This window comes from Scyliorhinus torazame, chromosome 1 (genome assembly GCF_047496885.1).
Source record: "Scyliorhinus torazame isolate Kashiwa2021f chromosome 1, sScyTor2.1, whole genome shotgun sequence".
In the NCBI taxonomy this organism is placed as follows: Eukaryota; Metazoa; Chordata; class Chondrichthyes; order Carcharhiniformes; family Scyliorhinidae; genus Scyliorhinus; species Scyliorhinus torazame.
This window is the reverse complement of record NC_092707.1, coordinates 996,435-1,016,486: the sequence shown is the minus strand read 5'-3', so window position 1 is coordinate 1,016,486 and position 20,052 is coordinate 996,435. Positions and strand designations below refer to the sequence as shown.

Genomic DNA, 20,052 nt, shown 5'->3' with positions numbered 1-20,052 from the left:
GTAAGCAGAGCAGGAGTGAGCAGAGTGAGACTTAGCAGAGCGAGAGTGAGCAGAGCGAGAGTGAGCAGAGCAAGTGTGAGCAGAGTGAGAGTGAGCAGAGCGAGAGTGAGCAGAGCAGGAGCGAGCAGAGAGAGAGTGAGCAGAGTGAATGTGAGCAGAGGGAGAGTGAGCAGAGCGAGAGTGAGCAGAGCAGGAGTGAGCAGAGTGAAAGTGAGCAGAGCGAGTGTGAGAAGAGCAAGTGTGGCCAAAATGAGAGTGAGCAGAGTGAAAGTAAGCAGAGTTGGAGTGAGCAGAGTGAGACCGAGCAGAGCGAGAGTGAGCAGAGCGAGTGTGAGCAGAGCAAGTGTGCGCAGAGTGAGAGTGAGCAGAGCGAGAGTGAGCAGAGCGAGAGTGAGCAGAGCAGGAGCGAGCATTGTGAGAGTGAGCAGAGTGAGTGTGAGCAGAGAGAGTGAGCAGAGCGAGAGCGAGCAGAGCAGGAGTGAGCAGAGTGAGAGTGAGCAGAGCGTGAGCAGAGCAAGTGTGGGCAAAGTGAGAGTGAACAGAGTGAGAGTGAGCAGAATGAGTGTGAGCAGAGCGGGTGTGAGCAGAGCGAAAGTGAGCAGAGTAAGTGTGAGCAGAGTGGGAGTGAGTGTGAGCAGAGTGGGAGTGAGCAGAGAGAGAGTGAGCAGAGCGGGAGTGTGCAGAGTGAGACTGAGCAAAGCGAGAGTGAGCAGAGATAATGTGAGCAGAGCGAGTGTGAGCATAGTGAGAGTGAGCAGAGGGAGAGAGCAGAGTGAGAGTGAGCAGAGCAGGAGCGAGCAGAGTGAGAGTGAGGAGAGCGAGTTTGAGCAGAGTGAGAGTGAGCAGAGCGTGATTGAGCAGAGTGAAAGTGAGCAGAGTGAGTGTGAGCAGAGTGAGCGTGAGCCGTGCGAGTTTGGCAGAGTGAGAGTGAGCAGAGGGAGTGTGGGCAGAGTGAGAGTGAGCAGAGTGAGTGTGAGCAGAGCGACCGTGAGCATAGTGACAGTGTCCATCACGAGAGTGAGCAGCACGGGAGTGAGCAGAGTGAGAGTGAGCAGAGCGAAAGTGAGCAGAGCAAGTGTGCGCAGAGTGAGAGTGAGCAGAGCGAGAGTGTGCAGAGCGAGAGTGAGCAGAGCAGGAGCGAGCAGAGTGAGAGTGAGCAGAGTGAGTGTGAGCAGAGTGAGAGTGAGCAGAGCAGGAGTGAGCAGAGTGAGAGTGAGCAGAGCGAGTGTGAGCAGAGCAAGTGTGGGCAAAGTGAGAGTGAGCAGAGTGAGAGTGAGCAGAATGAGGGTGAGAAGAGCGGGGGTGAGCAGAGCGAGAGACATCAGAGCGAGTGTGCGCAGAGCGGGTGTGAGCAGAGCGAAAGTGAGCAGAGTAAGTGTGAGCAGAGTGGGAGTGAGTGTGAGCAGAGTGAGAGTGAGCAGTCTGGGAGTGAGCAGAGAGAGAGTGAGCATAGCGGGAGTGTGCAGAGTGAGACTGAGCAAAGCGAGAGTGAGTAGAGATAATGTGAGCAGATCGAGTGTGAGCATAGTGAGAGTGATCAGAGGGAGAGAGCAGAGTGAGAGTGAGCAGAGCGGGAGCGAGCAGAGTGAGAGTGAGCAGAGTGAGAAGAGCGAGAGTGAGGAGAGCGAGTTTGAGCAGAGTGAGAGTGAGCAGAGCGTGATTGAGCAGAGTGAAAGTGAGCAGAGTGAGTGTGAGCGGAGTGAGTGTGAGCCGTGCGAGTTTGGAAGAGTGAGAGTGAGCAGAGGGAGTGTGGGCAGAGTGAGAGTGAGCAGAGTGAGTGTGAGCAGAGCGACCATGAGCATAGCGACAGTGTCCATAGCGAGAGTGAGCAGCACGGGAGTGAGCAGAGTGAGAGTGAGAAGAGCGAGTGTGAGCAGAGCGGGACTGAGCAGAGTGAGTGTGAGCATAGTGAGAGTGAGCAGAGAGAGTGAGCAGAGTGAGTGTGAGCAGAGCGACCATGAGCATAGCGACAGTGTCCATAGCGAGAGTGAGCAGCACGGGTGTGAGCAGAGCAGGAGTGAGCAGAGTGAGAATGAGCAGTGCGAGTGTGAGCAGTGCGAGAGTGAGCTGAGTGCGAGTGAGCAGAGCGAGAGTGAGCAGAGAGGGAGTGAGCAGAGTGGGCAGAGCGAGAGTGAGCAGACCGAGTGTGAGTAGAGCAAGTGTTAGCAGTGTGAGAGTGAGCAGAGTGAGTGTGGGCAGAGCGAAAGTGAGCTGAGCGAGTGTGGGCAGAGCAAGTGTGAGCAGAGTGAGAGTGAGCAGAGCGGGAGTGTGCAGAGTGAGACTGAGCAAAGTGAGAGTGAGCAGAGAGAGTGTGAGCATAGTGAGAGTGAGCAGAGGGAGAGAGCAGTGCGTGAATGAGCAGACCGAGTGTGAGTAGAGCAAGTGTTAGCAGTGTGAGAGTGAGCAGAGTGAGTGTGGGCAGAGTGAGAGTGAGCTGAGCAAGTGTGAGCAGAGCAAGTGTGAGCAGAGTGAGAGTGAGAAGAGCGGGAGTGTGCAGAGTGAGACTGAGCAAAGCGAGAGTGAGCAGAGATAATGTGAGCAGAGCGAATGTGAGCATAGTGAGAGTGAGCAGAGGGAGAGAGCAGAGCGAGAGTGAGAAGAGCGGGAGTGAGCAGAGTGAGAGTGAGCAGAGTGAGTGTGAGAAGAGCGAGAGTGAGGCGAGCGAGTGTGAGAGTGAGCAGAGCACGATTGAGCAGAGTGAAAGTGAGCAGAGTGAGTGTGAGCGGAGTGAGTGTGAGCCGTGCGAGTTTGGCAGAGTGAGAGTGAGCAGAGCGAGTGTGGGCAGAGTGAAAGTGGGCAGAGTGAGAGTGAGCAGAGTGAGAGTGAGCAGAGCGACCGTGAGCAGAGCGACAGTGTATATTGCGAGAGTGAGCAGCGCGGGAGTGAGCAGAGTGAGAGTGAGTAGAGTGAGAGTGAGTAGAGTGAGAGTGAGCAAAGCGAGAGTGAGCAGAGCGAGTGTGAGCAGAGCAGGGGTGAGCAGAGTGAGAATGAGCAGAGCGAGTGTGCGCAGAGCGACAGTGAGCAGAGAAGGAGTGAGCAGAGCGAGAGTGAGCAGAGCGGGAGTGAGCAGAGTAAGAGTGGGCAGAGCGAGAGTGAGCAGAGAGAGTGTGAGCAGAGCAAGTGTTAGCAGTGTGAGAGTGAGCAGAGTGCGTGTGGGCAGAGCGAGAGTGAGCTGAGCGTGTGTGAGCAGAATGCACTCTGATCAATGTGACAGTGAATGAAAGCTTTGAGAAGGTTTTGCCTTTTTACCCAGTTGAGTGATTGCTCCCATTCCCTGGCTCTTGCACACTTACCCTGTTTTCGTTGTAAATGATCTGCACCAAGCTGCTGTGTCGCTGCTCGATGTGCGGAGGGGACGCGGGGTTCGCAGCTTCCGCTGGTTTGGCTGCTCCTGCTTCCAGCTGCTCCTGTTGAATGAAAGGAGATTCCAGAAATGTTTGTCAAATGGATCCTGGATGATGAGATTCATCACCCTGAGAATTCTGCTGTCAGGAAGGGGTTAAATAGACTGCCTGATTGAGACCGAGAGTCATTACTCGTCTTATTAACTTTCAGCTTTTACCTCTCCCCACTCGCCCACCCCCCCCCCCCCCCCCCCCCCCGAGTCTGCACGTTCTCCCCGTGTCTGCGTGGGTTTCCTCCGGGTGCTCCGGTTTCCTCCCACAAGTCCCGAAAGACGTGCTGTTAGGTGAATTGGACATTCTGAATTCTCCCTCGGTGTACCCGAACAGGCGCCGGAATGTGGAGACTAGGGGATTTTCACAGTAACTTCACTGTAGTGTTAATGTACTTGTGACAATAATAAAGATTATTTTTTTTTAAGTGACTCTCTGTTAGAAATGAAGCGAGAAGACAGGCTTGCTTTATGCTATTGGTTTCAATACACTTCAAAGCAATGATTTGTTGAGTTTGTAAACACTGTTAAAAACATTTGGCTTTGGAACAGATACTTGGACGTTGGAAGATTTGGCCACTGGGAGACTGACCTCAGAACTGGAATCAGTTCTGTTTGAAAGACTGCAGAGGTGGGACTTCCGGTTGCGGCTATGCGGAGCTAAGTCGCACGTTCGGCAGCTCCCGCTAAAAACGGACTTTTGGGCTGTTTTTCGGGCCCGTAACGGCGCTTGTTCGACGTTTCCCGGTGTGGGAAGGGGACAGCAACATTCCCCCGACAGTGTATGGAGTGGACCAGGAGTGGGGGGATTAAAAAAGTGGCATTGAAGCAAAGAAAGGTACGAGGGAGGAGGACCAAGTTGGCGGCGGGCGGAGACCAGGCAGCGTGGGACAGCGCTGTTTTAAGGAACTGAAAGCAGAGCTGCTGGAGCCGATACAGGCTTCAATCGATAAGCTGCTGGAGACCCAGACGGCCCAAGGGGCGGCGATCCGGGAGGTCCGGCAGAAGGTCTCGGAGAACGAGGACGAGGTCCTGGGCCTGGCGGTGAAGGTGGAGGCGCACGAGGCGCTCCACAAGAAATGGCAGGCGAGGTTCGAGGAGATGAAATGAAATGAAATGAAAATCGCTTATTGTCACAAGTAGGCTTCAATGAAGTTACTGTGAAAAGCCCCTAGTCGCCACATTCCGGCGCCTGTTCGGGGAGGCTGTTACGGGAATTGAACCGTGCTGCTGGCCTGCCTTGGTCTGCTTTAAAAGCCAGCGATTTAGCCCAGTGAGCTAAACCAGCCCCAGCCGATGGAGAACCGGTCGAGGCGGAAGAACCTGCGGATCCTGGGTCTCGCGGAGGGGCTGGAGGAATCGGACGTGGGGGCCTACGTGGTCACCATACTGAATTCGCTGATGGGAACGGGGGCCTTTCAGGGACCCTTGGAGCTGGAGGGGGCCCACCGAGTGCTGGCGAGGAGGCCCAAGCCCAGCGAGCCGCCGCGGGCGGTGCTAGTGCGGTTCCACCGGTTTGTTGATCGAGAGTGTGTGTTAAGGTGGGCCAAGGAGGAGCGGAGCAGCAGGTGGGAGAACGCGGTGGTCCGGATCTACCAGGATTGGAGCGCGGAGGTGGCGAAGAGGAGGGCCGGGTACAATCGAGCGAAGGCGGTGCTGCACAGGAAGGGGGTGAAGTTTGGCATGTTGCAACCGCCGCGACTGTGGGTCATCTACAAGGACCGGCACCATTATTTTGAGTCCCCGGAGGAGGCGTGGGCCTTTGTTCAGGCCGGAAAACTGGACTCAGACTAAGGGTCGGGGATGAGGGGTCGCGGTGGAGGGATGGTTGGATTGTTGGGTTGTGTTTCGAGGGGGGGTTCTTTGCTTGTCGGGGGTTGATTGGGCATTGTTTTAATTAGGTCCACCGGGCGGGCTCGTGGGGGCGGGTAGGTAAACTGCTTGGGGGGTTGATGGTCGGTAGGGGAGATGGGGCCCTGCGGGCGAGGGGGGGGGGGGGGCGACGAGAGGCCTGAGTTGGGGGTGGTGGGGTCCGGCCTCGAAAGGGAGCTGCGCCAGGGGAGGGGGGGCCGGGCGAGTGGACAGGCTTTTTCTCCCGCGCTGGGAGTGGAATGGATGAGATCCTCTTGGTGGGCAAGGGGGGGAGGGGAAGTTCCACACTGGGGGGGGGGCGATGGAGTGGCCGGGGTCAGCAGGGGTCAGCTGACTTATGGGAGTGCAATGGGGGGAGCAATGCAGCTATGGGGGGTCTTAACTGGGGGAGGGGGTGGGGGGGGACCGGGTTGCTGTTGGAATGGCCAAGGGGGAACTGGAGTTGGTAGAGGAGGTCGGGGAGGGGGTCTGCCGCTGTGGGGAACGGGTCGTGCGGGGGGGCGTGGGCACGTGGCTGGCCTAGGAAGGGCTTTGGCTAGTCAGCGGGGGAGGGGGGTGAGTAGCCCCCTGATCCGGCTGATAACCTGGAATGTAAGGGGACTGAATGGGCCGGTCAAGCGGGCCCGGGTGTTCGCGCACCTGAAGGGGCTGAGGGCAGATGTGGCCATGCTTCAGGAGACGCACCTGAGGGTGGCGCATCAGGTAAGGTTGAGAAAGGGGTGGGTAGGTCAGGTGTTTCATTCGGGTTTCGATGCAAAAAATCGGGGGTGGCGATCTTTTATCATCGAATTGACAGTGCAGAAGGAGGCCATTCAGCCCATCGAGTCTGCGCCAGCTCTTGGAAAGAGCACCCCACCCAAGTCCACACCTCCACCCTATCCCCATAACCCAGTAACCCCACCCAACACTAAGGGCAATTTTGGGCACTAAGGGCAATTTATCATGGCCAATCCACCTAACCCGCACATCTTTGGACTGTGGGAGGAAACCGGAGCACCCGGAGGAAACCCACGCACACACGGGGAGGATGTGCAGACTCCGCACAGACAGTGACCCAAGCCGGAATCGAACCTGGGACCCTGGAGCTGTGATGCAATTGTGCTATCCACAATGCTACCGTGTTGCCCCGGTCTTGGTGGGGAAGAGAGTGTCGTTTGAGGCGTCGAGCATTGTAGCAGACAATGGCGGTAGGTATGTGATGGTAAGTGGCAAGCTGCAGGGGTGTTGGTCAATGTATACGCCCTGAATCGGGACGATGCGGGGTTCATGCGGCGTATGCTGGGCCGGATTCCGGACCTGGAGGCAGGGGGCCTGATAATGGGGGGCGATTGCAACACGGTGCTGGACCCGGCACTGGATCGCTCTCGGTCTAGGACGGGCAGGAGGCCGGCGGCGGCCAAGGTGCTGAGGGGGTTCATGGACCAGATGGGAGGGGTGGATCCATGGAGGTTTGCGAGGCCGGGGGCCAGGGAATTTTCATTCTTGTCACATGTCCACAAGTCCTACTCTCGGATTGACTTTTTTGTCATGAGCAGGGCGCTGATTCCGAGGGTGGAGGATACGGAGTTCTCGGCGATAGCCATTTCTGATCACGCTCCGCACTGGGTGGACCTCGAGTAGGGGGAGGAGAGGGACCAGCGCCCACTGTGGCGCCTAGAGGTGGGGTTGCTGGCGGACGAGGAGGTGAGCGGGCGGGTCCGAGGGTGCATAGAGAGGTACCTGGAGGCTAAAAGACTGCAGGGTTTCTGGTAAAGGTTTGTGTCATAAATGTGAGAACAGATATTGAAGTTTGCCAATCCTATTATTTTAAGGATAATTTATGAGTCAGGACCCACATCCTCGAACATTTTTTGGTGACAAATTTGTGAATCATTCCACCAAGTCGAACCTGAACAGATTTAACAAAAAATAATCAATGGCAAGCTGGGAAAGTGAACATCATTCTGGGCTTGTAAATACATAAAGACAAAGTTTTCAAAGACAAAGGACTCTGCATGTCAGTTAAAGATAATTGGCTTCATTCTATTTCATCACAGCAATTTGTTCATCTAGAGTTTTAATCAAACCCAGGTCCCTGATACTGTGAAGCAACAGTGCTAGCCACTGTGCTAATGTGTCGCGCTGTGATAGATAAAGTAAAGGTGGTAAAAAGGTTGACAGCGCTCCAGGTAGAGAAGTCGCCAGGCCCGGATGGGATGCATCCTAGATTGCCGAGAGAGGTAAGGGAGCATCTTGCAGAGCCATTGACAGAAATTTACCAGGCCTCTCTGAACACAGGATTATCTCCAGCGGACTGGAGGATTGTAAATGTGATGCCGTTGTCTGAGATAACCCAGCAAACTACAGACCTGTCAGCTTGACATCAATAGTGGGAAAACTGATGGAGGCCATATCACAGGGTGAGATAAATACACACTTAGAGAAACATAAGTTAATACTCGACAGTCAACATGGCTTTGTCAAGGGCAGGTCATGTCTGACAAATTTAATCGAATTCTTTGACGAGGTGACACAGGCAGGGGATAAGGGTTGTGCCGTGGATGTTGTATATTTGGACCTTCAGAAAGCATTTTACACAGTGCTGGGTTGGTTATCAAATTAGAAATGTTTGGGATTGGTGGGTCCTTGGCAGTATGGATTAGAAGTTGGCTAAGAGATAGGAAACAGAGGGTAGGTATAGATGGCATTTCTCAGACTGGAGACCAGTTGAAAGTTGTGTTCCCCAGGGCTCAGTGTTGGGACCCTTGCTTTTCCTGATCTATATAAATGATTTACAAGTGGGTGTTGGGGCAAAATCTCTAAATTTGCAAATGATACAAAGCGAGGGAGAATAGTGAATTGTGAGGATGACGCTGAGCGACCTCAGAGGGACATTGACAAGTTGGCCAAATGGGCAGACACCTGGCAGATAAACGTCAACGCAGCGAAATGTGAATAATGCATTTAGGTGAAAGAAACATGGGGGGACAATATAGGCTCAATGGTACAACTTTGAGGGGAGTCCAGGAGCAGAGGGACCTCGGGGTTCAAGTGCATCATTCTCTGAAGGTGGCCAGACAAGTTGAAACAGTTGTTAAGAAGGCTTAGAGCATCCTTGGGTTTATAAATAGAGGCATAGAGTATAAAAGCAAGGAAGTGATGCTGCACCTCCACAAATCATTGGTCAGACCACATTTGGAGTATTGTGTTCAGTGGGCACTTTATTTAAGGAAGGATGTTAAAGGCCTGGAGAGAGTGTAGAGGAGAGTTACTGGAATGATACCAGGAATGAGGAATTTTAGATACAAGGAAAGATTGGAGAAATTGGGCTTGTTCTCCTTGGAGCCGAGAAGATTAAGGGGCGACCTTATTGAAGTGTTCAAAATTCTGAACAATTTTGACAGGGTAAAGAAGGATATTTTGTTTCCACTGGTTGGTATGTCAGTGACTCGGGGTCCCAATTTCAAGATGGTCAGCAAGAGAGCTGGAGTGAGATGAGGAGAAGGTTCTTTACTCAGAGAGTTTTCAGGGTTTGGGATGTGCTGCCTGGGGGAGCGGTGGAGGCGGATTCCACAGGAGGTTTCAAAAGAGAGCTGGGTATAAATTTAAAAGGGATGAATTTAGAGGATTGTGGAGATAGGGCTGGGGAATGGGACTAACCGGGAATGGGACTAACCGGGAATGGGACTAACTGGGAATGGGACTAACTGGGAATGGGACTAACTGGGAATGGGGTTGGCTGGGAATGGGACTAACTGGGAATGGGACTAGCTGGGAATAGGGCTAGCTGGGAATGGAACTAACCGGGAATAGGACTAGCCGGGAATGGGACTAACCGGGAATGGGACTAACTGGGAATGGGACTAGCTGGGAATGGGGCTAGCTGGGAATGGAACTAACCGGGAATAGGACTAGCCGGGAATGGGACTAACCGGGAATGGGACTAGCTGGGAATAGGACTAACTGGGAATGGGGCTAGCTGGGAATGGGACTAACTGGGAATGGGGCTAGCTGGGAATGGGGCTAGCTGGGAATGGGGCTAGCTGGGAATGGGACTAGCTGGGAATGGGGCTAGCTGGGAATGGGACTAACTGGGAATAGGACTAACTGGGAATGGGACTTGCTGGGAATGGGGCTAGCTGGGAATGGGACTAACTGGGAATGGGACTAACGGGGAATGGGGCTATCTGGGAATGGGGCTAGCTGGGAATGGCACTAACTGGGAATGGGACTAACGGGGAATGGGACTAACTGGGAATGGGACTAAACGGGAATGGGACTAGCTGGGAATGGGACTAACTGGGAATGGGACTAAACGGGAATGGGACTAGCTGGGAATGGGACTAGCAGGGAATGGGACTAACTGGGAATGGGACTAACTGGGAATGGGGCAAGCTGGGAATGGGGCGAGCTGGGAATGGGACTAACCGGGAATGGGACTAACTGGGGGACTAACTGGGAATGGGACTAGCTGGGAATGGGGCTAGCTGGGAATGGGACTAACGGGGAATGGGGCTAGCTGGGAATGGGACTAACTGGGAATGGGACTAACCGGGACTGGGACTAACTGGGAATGGGACTAACTAGGAATGGGGATAGCTGGGAATGGGACTAACTAGGAATGGGGCTAGCTGGGAATGGGACTAGCTGGGAATGGGGCTAGCTGGGAATGGGACTAACTGGGAATGGTGCTAGCTGGGTATGGGACTAACTGGGAATGGGACTAGCTGGGAATGGGGCTAGCTGGGAATGGGAATAACCGGGAATGGGACAAGCTGGGAATGGGGCTAGCTGGGAATGGGGCTAGCTGGGAATGGGACTAACTGGGAATGGGGCTAGCTGGGAATGGGGCTAGTTGGGAATGGGACTAACTGGGAACGGGGCTAGCTGGGAATGGGACTAACTGGGAATGGGACTAGCTGGGAATGGGACTAACCGGGAATGGGACTAACTAGGAATGGGGATAGCTGGGAATGGGACTAACTAGGAATGGGGCTAGCTGGGAATGGGACTAGCTGGGAATGGGGCTAGCTGGGAGTGGGACTAACTGGGAATGGGGCTAGCTGGGAATGGGACTAGCTGGGAATGGGGCTAGCTGGGAATTGGGCTAGTTAGGAATGGGACGAGCTGGGAATGGGGCTAGCTGGGAATGGGGCTAGCTGGGAATGGGACTAGCTGTGAATGGGACTAACTGGGAATGGGGCTAGCTGGGAATGGGACTAACTGGGAATGGGGCTAGCTGGGAATGGGACTAGCTGGGAATGGGGATAGCTGGGAATGGGGTAGCTGGGAATTGGGCTAGTTAGGAATGGGACGAGCTAGGAATGGGACTAGCTGGGAATGGGGCTCGCTGGGAATGGGACTAGCTGGGAATGGGGCTAGCTGGGAATGGGACTAACTGGGAATGGGGCTAGCTGGGAATGGGACAAGCTGGGAATGGGACTAACTGGGAATGCGACGAGCTGGAAATGGGACGAGCTGGGAATGGGACGAGCTGGGAATGGGACTAGCTGGGAATGGGACTAACTGGGAATGGGACTAACCGGGAATGGGACTAACTGGGACTGGGACTAACTGGGAACGGGACTAACTAGGACTGGGAATAACTGGGAATGGGACTAACTGGGAATGGGACTAACTAGGAATGGGACAAGCTGGGAATGGGGCGAGCTGGGAATGGGACTAACCGGGAATGGGACTAACTGGGGGACTAGCTGGGAATGGGGCTAGCTGGTAATGGGACTAACTGGGAATGGGACTAGCTGGGAATGGGGCTAGCTGGGAATGGGACTAACTGGGAATGGGACTAACCGGGACTGGGACTAACTGGGAATGGGACTAGCTGGGAATGGGACTAACTGGGAATGGTGCTAGCTGGGTCTGGGACTAACTGGGAATGGGACTAGCTGGGAATGGGGCTAGCTGGGAATGGGACTAACCGGGAATGGGACAAGCTGGGAATGGGACTAACTGGGAATGGGGCTAGCTGGGAATGGGGCTAGCTGGGAATGGGGCTAGTTGGGAATGGGGCTAGCTGGGAACGGGACTAACTGGGAACGGAGCTAGCTGGGAATGGGACTATCTGGGAATGGGACTAGCTGGGAATGGGACTAACCGGGAATGGGGCTAGCTGGGAATGGGACTAACTAGGAATGGGGCTAGCTGGGAATGGGGCTAGTTAGGAATGGGACGAGCTGGGAATGGGACTAGCTGGGAATGGGGCTAGCTGGGAATGGGGCTAGCTGGGAATGGGACTAGCTGGTAATGGGGATAGCTGGGAATGGGACTAACTGGGAATGGGACTAGCTGTGAATGGGACTAACTGGGAATGGGGCTAGCTGGTAATGGGACTAACTGGGAATGGGACTAGCTGGGAATGGGACAAGCTGGGAATGGGACTAACTGCGAATGGGACAAGCTGGGAATGGGACTAACTGGGAATGGGGCTAGCTGGGAATGGGACTAACTGGGAATGGGACGAGCTGGAAATGGGACGAACTGGGAATGGGACGAGCTGGGAATGGAACTAGTTGGGAATGGGACGAGCTGGGAATGGGACTAGCTGGGAATGGGACTTACCGGGAATGGGACGAGCTGGGAATGGGACTAACTGGGAATGGGGCTAGCTGGGAATGGGACTAACTGGGAATGGGACTAGCTGGGAATGGGACTAGCTGGGAATGGGGCTAGCTGGGAATGGGACTAACTGGGAATGGGGCTAGCTGGGAATGGGACTAAATGGGACAGGGGCTAGCTGGGAATTGGGCTAGCTGGGAATGGGACTAGCTGGGAATGGGACTAACTGGGAATGGGGCTAGCTGGGAATGGGTCTAGCTGGGAATGGGACTTGCTGTGAATGGGACTAACTGGGAATGGGACTAACTGGGAATGGGGCTAGCTGGGAATGGGACTAGCTGGGAATGGGGATAGCTGGGAATGGGACTAGCTGTGAATGGGACTAACTGGGAATGGGACTAACTGGGACTGGGACTAACTGGGAATGGGGCTAGCTGGCAATGGGGCTAACTGGGAATGGGACTAGTTGGGAATGGGACGAGCTGGGAATGGGACAAGCTGAGACTGGAACTAGTTGGGAATGGGACGAGCTGGGAATGGGACTAGCTGGGAATGGGGCTAACTGGGAATGTGACTAACTGGGAATGGGACTAGCTGGGAATGGGACTAACTGGGAATGGGGCTCGCTGGGAATGGGACTAAATGGGAATGGGACTAACTGGGAATGGGGCTAGCTAGGAATGGGACAAGCTGGGAATGGGACTAACTGGGAATGGGACTAACTGGGAATGGGACTAACTAGGAATGCGGCTAGCTGGGAATGGGACTAACTGGGAATGGGACTAGCTGTGAATGGGGCTAACTGGGAATGGGGCTAGCTGGGAATGGGACTAGCTGGGAATGGGACAAGCTGGGAATGGGACTAACTGGGAATGGGTCTAACTGGTAATGGGGCTAGCTGGGAATGGGACTAACTGGGAATGGGGCGAGCTGGGAATGGGACGAGCTGGGAATGGGACGAGCTGGGAATGGAACTAGTTGGGAATGGGACGAGCTGGGAATGGGACGAGCTGGTAATGGGACTAGCTGGGAATGGGACTAGCTGGGAATGGGGCTAGCTGGGAATGGGGCTAGTTGGGAATGGGACTAATTGGGAATGGGGCTAGCTGGGAATGGGGCTAGCTGGGAATGGGGCTAGCTGGGAATTGGACTAACTGGGAATGGGGCTAGCTGGGAGTGGGACTAGCTGGGAATGGGACTAACTGGGAATGGGGCTAGCTGGGAATAGGATTAACTGGGAATGGGGCTAGCTGGGAATGGGGCTTGCTGGGAATGGTGCTAGCTGGGAATGGGACATGCTGGGAATGGGGCTAGCTGGGAATGGGGCTAGCTGGGAATGGGACTAACTGGGAATGGGACTAGTTGGGAATGGGACGAGCTGGGAATGGGAGGAGCTGTGAATGGGACTAGCTGGGAATGGGACGAGCTGGGAATGGGACAAGCTGGTAATTGGACTAGCTGGGAATGGGACGAGCTGGGAATGGGAAGGGCTGGGAATGGGACTAGCTGGGAATGGGACTAGCTGGGAATGGGACGAGATGGGAATGGGACAAGCTGGGAATTGGACTAGCTGGGAATGGGACGAGCTGGGAATGGGACGAGCTGGGAATGGGACGAGCTGGGAATGGGACAAGCTAGTAATTGGACTAGCTGGGAATGGGACGAGCTGGGAATGGGACGAGCTGGGAATGGGAAGGGCTGGGAATGGGACTAGCTGGGAATGGGACTAGCTGGGAATGGGACGAGATGGGAATGGGACAAGCTGGGAATTGGACTAGCTGGGAATGGGACGAGCTGGGAATGGGAGGAGCTGGGAATGGGAAGAGCTGGGAATGGGACTAGCTGGGTTGATCTTTTGGGAGCCGGTGCACACACGATGGGCCGAATGGTCTCCTGTGCTATAAATAACAAGAAAACAAATGAATCCCCAAACTGCAGTGGGATGTTGGGAATGGTATTAAACAGGAAATTAGTGATGTGTGTGATAAAGGAACATCTGTAATTATGGGTGATTTTAATCTGCATATATATTGGGGAAACCAAATTAACCACAATGCCGTAGGGGAGGAATTCCTGGAGTGTAAACGGGATGGTTTTCTTGACCAATATGTGGAGGAACCAACGAGAGAGCAGACCATCTTAGACTGGGTACTGTGTAATGAGAAGGGAATCATTGCCAACCTGGCTGTACGAGACTCCTTGGGGAAGAGCGACCAAAAGGAGATGATTGTGAGGCTAGGCCTGTACTCTATAATGTTTAAAAGAGTGAGCGGAGATCTAATTGAGGTACACAAGATGGTCAAAGGTGTGGATAAAGTAGATGTGGAGCAGATGCTTCCTCTTGTGGGACATTCCAGAACAAGAGGTCACAGGTTCAGGATAAGTGGCAGCAAATTTAAAACCGATTTGAGGAGAAGCTACTTCTCCCAAAGGCTGTGAATCTGGAATTCGCTGCCCCAGAGCGCGGTGCATGCTGGGACAGGGAGTACATTTGAGGGAGTTGGACAGGTTTTTATTGGGAATGGGTTGAAGGGTTATGGATACCGGGCAGGACGGGGGAGTTAAGGCCGGGATGGAATCGGCCGTGATCACATTGAGGGTGGAGTGGACCCAATGGGCCGAATGGCCTAATTCTGCTCCTATATCTTATGAACTAGGGTCCTGAATCTTAATAAAGGAAAATACGATGATACGAGGCACGTTTTGGCTCTGATGGATTGGGAAATGCTGCTTAAAGGGATGACAGTGGAAAGGCAATGGCAAACACTCAAGGAGCATCTGCAACAATTGTTCATCCCTGTCTGGGGCAAAAGTAAAATGGGACAGCAGCCAATCCATGGCTGACAAGGAAAATTAGGGATAGTATTAGATCCCAGAAGAAGCAATTGGCCAAGAAAAACAACAGGTCTGAGGATTGGGAGCTGTTTGGAATTCAGAGGAGGATCAAGGGGTTGATTAACAAAGGGGAGTAAGCTAGGCTGGCACGGTGGCACAGTGGTTAACACTGCTGCCTCACAGCACCAGGGACCCAGATTCGATTCCCGGATTGGGCCACTGTCTGTGTGCAGTTTGTAAATTCTCCCCATGACTGCGTGAGTTTCCTCCGGGTGCTCCGGTTTCCTCCCGCAGTCCAAAGGCATGCAGATCCAGTTCCAGTTCCAGTTCCTGTTCCTGTTCCTGTTTCAGTTCACATTCCAGTTCCAGTTCCTGTTCCAGATCCAGTTCCAATTCCTGTTCCAGTTCCTGTTTTAGTTCCCATTCCAGTTCCAGTTCCTGTTCCAGTTCCAGTTCCAGTTCCTGTTTTAGTTCCCATTCCAATTACTGTTCCAGGTCCAGTTCCTGTTCCTGTTCCTGTTCCAGTTCCTGTTCCTGTTTCAGTTCCCATTCCAGTTCCAGTTACTGTTCCAGATCCAGTTCCTGTTCCAGATCCAGTTCCAATTCCTGTTCCAGTTCCTGTTTTAGTTCCCATTCCAGTTCCAGTTCCTGTTCCAGTTCCTGTTCCAGTTCCTGTTTCAGTTCCCATTCCAGTTCCAGTTACTGTTCCAGATCCAGTTCCAGTTCCTGTTCCAGTTCCAGTTCCTGTTCCTGTTTTAGTTCCCATTCCAGTTCCAGTTCCAGTTCCTGTTCCTGTTCCAGTTCCTGTTTCAGTTCCCATTCCAGTTCCTGTTCCAGATCCAGATCCTGTTCCAGTTCCAGTTCCAGTTCCTGTTCCTGTTTTAGTTCCCATTCCAGTTCCTGTTCCAGATCCAGTTCCTGTTCCAGTTCCAGTTACTGTTCCAGTTCCTGTTTTAGTTCCCATTCCAGTTCCAGTTCCTGTTCCAGTTCCTGTTCCAGTTCCTGTTCCAGATCCAGTTCTTGTTCCAGTTCCAGTTACTGTTCCAGATCCAATTCCAGTTCCTGTTCCAGTTCCTGTTCCTGTTTTAGTTCCCATTACAGTTCCAGTTCCAGTTCCTGTTCCAGTTCCTGTTCCAGTTCCAATTCCAGTTCCTGTTCCTGTTCCTGTTTCAATTCCCATTCCAGTTCCAGTTACTGTTCCAGTTCCAGTTCCTGTTCCAGTTCCAGTTACTGTTCCAGATCCAGTTCCAGTTCCTGTTCCTGTTTTAGTTCCTATTCCAGTTCCTGTTCCAGTTCCCATTCCAGTTCCAGTTCCTGTTCCAGTTCCAGTTACTGTTCCAGATCCAGTTCCAGTTCCTGTTCCTGTTTTAGTTCCCATTTCAGTTCCAGTTCCTGTTCCAGTTCCCGTTTCAGTTCCTGTTTCAGTTTCCGTTCCAGTTGCAGTTCCAGTTCCTGTTCCAGTTCCAGATCCAGTTCCCATTCCAGTTCAAATTCCAGTTCCAGTTCCTGCTCCAGTTCCCATTCCAATTCCAGTTCCAGTAACAGATTCCTTACATTAAATCCCCAACAATGTTTTAAATCCCATCACATTGGAACAGAGAGAATTAACTTCCTCGATTACTGATCAGAATCTGTAATGATAGTTATTAATTATTCCACTTAAAAATACTGTACCGGAGATTTAGTATTTTGGAATAACTATATTTAGAATGTGATAAAGAGTTTAAATCCTGCGGGTATGAACAGCTGGGGTTACACTCTGGGTCTGCACAAGACTCTGTCTTAATAAAATGAAGGAGCTCTTTGTCCTCACTCAATGCCGTTCCACCTGTTTACCTGCTTCCTCTTCAGGTTAGTAATCTGTAATTCAGTCCTGGCGATCTCCCTGTCCACACGGTCCATACTCTGAATTAGTTCCTCCTTCGATACACCAGTGGACAGTACATGCACCTCCAGGTCAGCCTGTAGTGACAATGCTCCAGATGGAGCTGTGCCCCCACTGGAGACACAGCGTTCCTGTAAGGACAGAGGACAAATACTCAGGCAGGGTCAAAGGGACAAAAGCAGAAACAATACAACTGTTTTACTGCATCTTCTCCAGTAACCACGACAAAACACGGGGTTGTGTTGAAAATCAATAACCTGTGTCTCTGAGTTATAATTTGTAACACGCCCAGGTTGAATTAAACCCCCATCCTGTATTAACCCGCATTCTGTAATAATCCCCCATCCTGTAATAACCCCCCATTCTGTAATAATCCCCCATCCTGTAATAACCCCCCATTCTGTAATAATCCCCATCCTGTAATAACCCCCCATCCTGTATTAACCCGCATTCTGTAATAATCCCCCATCCTGTAATAACCCCCCATCCTGTAATAACCCCCCATTCTGTAATAACCCCCATTCTGTAATGAACCCCATTCTGTAATAACCCCATTCTGTGATTACCACCCATTCTGTAATAACCCCATTCTGTAATAACCCACATTCTGTAATAACCCCATTCTGTAATAACCCACATTCTGTAATAACCCCATTCTGTAATAACCCGCATTCTGTAATAACCCCATTCTGTAATAACCCCATTCTGTAATAACCCACATTCTGTAATAACCCCCATTCTGTAATAACCCCATTCTGTAATAACCCCATTCTGTAATAACCCACATTCTGTAATAACCCCATTCTGTAATAACCCCATTCTGTAATAACCCTATTCTGTAATAACCCCATTCTGTAATAACCCCCATTCTGTAATAACCCCATTCTGTAATAACCCCATTCTGTAATAACCCACATTCTGTAATAACCCGCATTCTGTAATAACCCCATTCTGTAATAACCCCCATTCTGTAATAACCCCCATTCTGTAATAACCCCATTCTGTAATAACCCCATTCTGTAATAACCCACATTCTGTAATAACCCGCATTCTGTAATAACCCCATTCTGTAATAACCCCCATTCTGTAATAACCCCATTCTGTAATAACCCCCCATTCTGTAATAATCCCATTTCTGTAATAACCCCCATTTCTGTAATACCCCCCATTCTGTAATAATCAATAACATGTAATAACCTGCATTCTGTAATAATCCCCCATCCTGTAATAACCCCCATTCTGTAATAATCCCTCATTCTGTAATAACCCCCGTTCTGTAATAACCCCCCATTCTGTAATAATCACTAACCTGTAATAACCTGCATTCTGTAATAATCCCCCATCCTGTAATAACCCCCATTCTGCAATAATCACTAACCTGTAATAACCCCATTCTGTAATAACCGCATTCTGTAATAACCCCATTCTGGAATAACACCATTCTGGAATAACATCCCGCTCTGTAATAATCACCAATCTGTAATAACTCCCATTCTGCAATAATCACCATCCTGTAATACATAGATACATTGATACATGTATCAATGCCCTCAGACCTATTATTTTTCTTGGCCAATCTGTATGTTTCTTCTTGTATCTGATACTATTTCTAATTTCCTTTGTAAGCCATGGATTGGCCCTCCTACCCCCTTTGCTTTTGTGCCAGACAGGAATGAACAGTTGCTGTAGTTCCTCCATGCATTCCTTGAATGTTTGCCATTGTCTATCCACTGTCATCCCTTTAAGTAACTCTCCCCAATCTATCACGGTCAACAGCACCCTAGTCTCCGAATCAACTACTTCACTCTCCATCTTGATAAAAAATTCTACCATGTTATGGTCGCTCATCCCCAAGGGGTCTCGTACAGCCAGATTGGCAATGATTCCCTTCTCATTACACAGTACCCAGTCGAAGATGGCCTGCTCTCTAGTTGGTTCCTCCACATATTGGTCAAGAAAACCATCCCATATACACTCCAGGAATTCCTCCTCTACGGCATGTGTGCTCTGTTTCACAGAGACATGGCTCACCCCCGCCTCACCGGACTGTGCCATACAACCTGAAGGCTTCTCAATTCACCGGGCGGACCGCACGGCATCATCAGGCAAAGCAAAGGGTGGAGGGTTTTTGCCTCCTCATCAACTCCTCCTGGTGCTTGGATGTGGCGACTCTGGCGAACTACTGCTCCCAGACCTGGAATACCTGACCATGAAGTGCCGCCCATATTATCTTCCACGTGAGTTCACTTCAGCCATTATCACAGCGGTCTACATCCCACCCCAGGCAGTAGTGAGGAAGGCGCTGGACGAACTATACATAGTAATAAACAACTACGAAAATGGTGGAGCAGGCTCGCGGGGCCAGATGGCCTACTCCTGCTCCTAGTTCTTATGTTCTTATGAAACAGAACACCCGGAGGCCTTGTTCATCGTGGCCGGAGACGTCAACAAGGCCAACCTTGAGTGTACTGCCAAAATTCCACCAGCACATCTCCTGTCCCACTAGAGGCAACAACACTCTTGACCTCTGCTACTCAAAAATCAAGGGCGCCTACCGTTCCATCCCCCGACCGCACTTTGGGAAATCAGACCATAAGACGGTGCTCCTTCTCCCGGCATACAAGCAGAAACTCAAGCGGGAGAATCCAGCTAAGAAGGTTGTTCAGTGCTGGTCCGAGGAGACGGAAGAGCTCTTACGTGACTGCTTAGAGACAGTGGACTGGTCCATATTTAAGAACTCAGCGACCAACTTAAATGAGGATGCCACCACCGTCACAGACCTCATCAGCAAATGTGTGGACGACTGCGTGCCAAAGAAAGCAGTACGTACGTTCCCCAACCGGAAACCATGGCTCCATCGCGAGATTGACTCCCTACTGAAGGACAGATCTGAGGCGTTCAAGGCAGACGACCCTGACCTATACAAGAAATCCAGGTACGACCTCCGCAAAGCCATCCGAGATGCCAAGAGAGAATATCAAACCAAGCTAGAGACACAGACAGACTCTCGGCGGTTGTGGAAAAGACTAAACAACATAACGGGCTACAAAGCGAAGCCGAACAGTATCTCTGGCAGCAGCGCACCCCTCCCCGATGAACTCAATGCATTCTATGCTCGGTTCGAGCAGGTAACCAACAATCCGCCGTCGCGTGCCCCAGCAGCCCATAATTCACCCATACCCACCATCACAGCTTCCGAAGTCAGATTGGCCTTCCTGAAAGTGAACCCTCGGAAGGCGACGGGCCCAGACGGGATCCCTGGTCGTGCACTCAGAGCCTGCGCGGACCAGCTGGCAGAGGTATTCACGGACATCTTTAACCTGTTCCTACTCCACTCCGAGGTCCCCACCTGCTTCAAGAAGACCACCATCATACCGGTACTAAAGAAGAACCAGGCAACGTGCCTCAATGACTACTGACCAGTGGCCCTGACTTCAGTCGTAATGAAGTGCTTCGAGAGATTGATCATATCACCTCCATACCCCCAGAACGCCTTGACCCACTGCAATTC

At 52.0% G+C, this 20,052-nt stretch overlaps 1 protein-coding gene across 7 annotated transcripts in view; it reads right to left on the bottom strand.

Moving 5' to 3' along the window:
* Nucleotides 1-20,052, bottom strand: part of ncor2 (nuclear receptor corepressor 2) — a 1,088,322-nt gene that overhangs the window by 977,936 nt on the left and 90,334 nt on the right. For all 7 annotated transcript variants that reach the window (XM_072510208.1, XM_072510371.1, XM_072510235.1 and 4 more), the window contains 2 exons: nucleotides 16,493-16,672; nucleotides 3,294-3,407 (listed from right to left, as the gene is read on the bottom strand). In XM_072510208.1, the coding sequence (XP_072366309.1) occupies nucleotides 3,294-3,407; nucleotides 16,493-16,672 (294 nt within the window). The remainder of the gene's footprint in view (nucleotides 1-3,293; nucleotides 3,408-16,492; nucleotides 16,673-20,052) is intronic.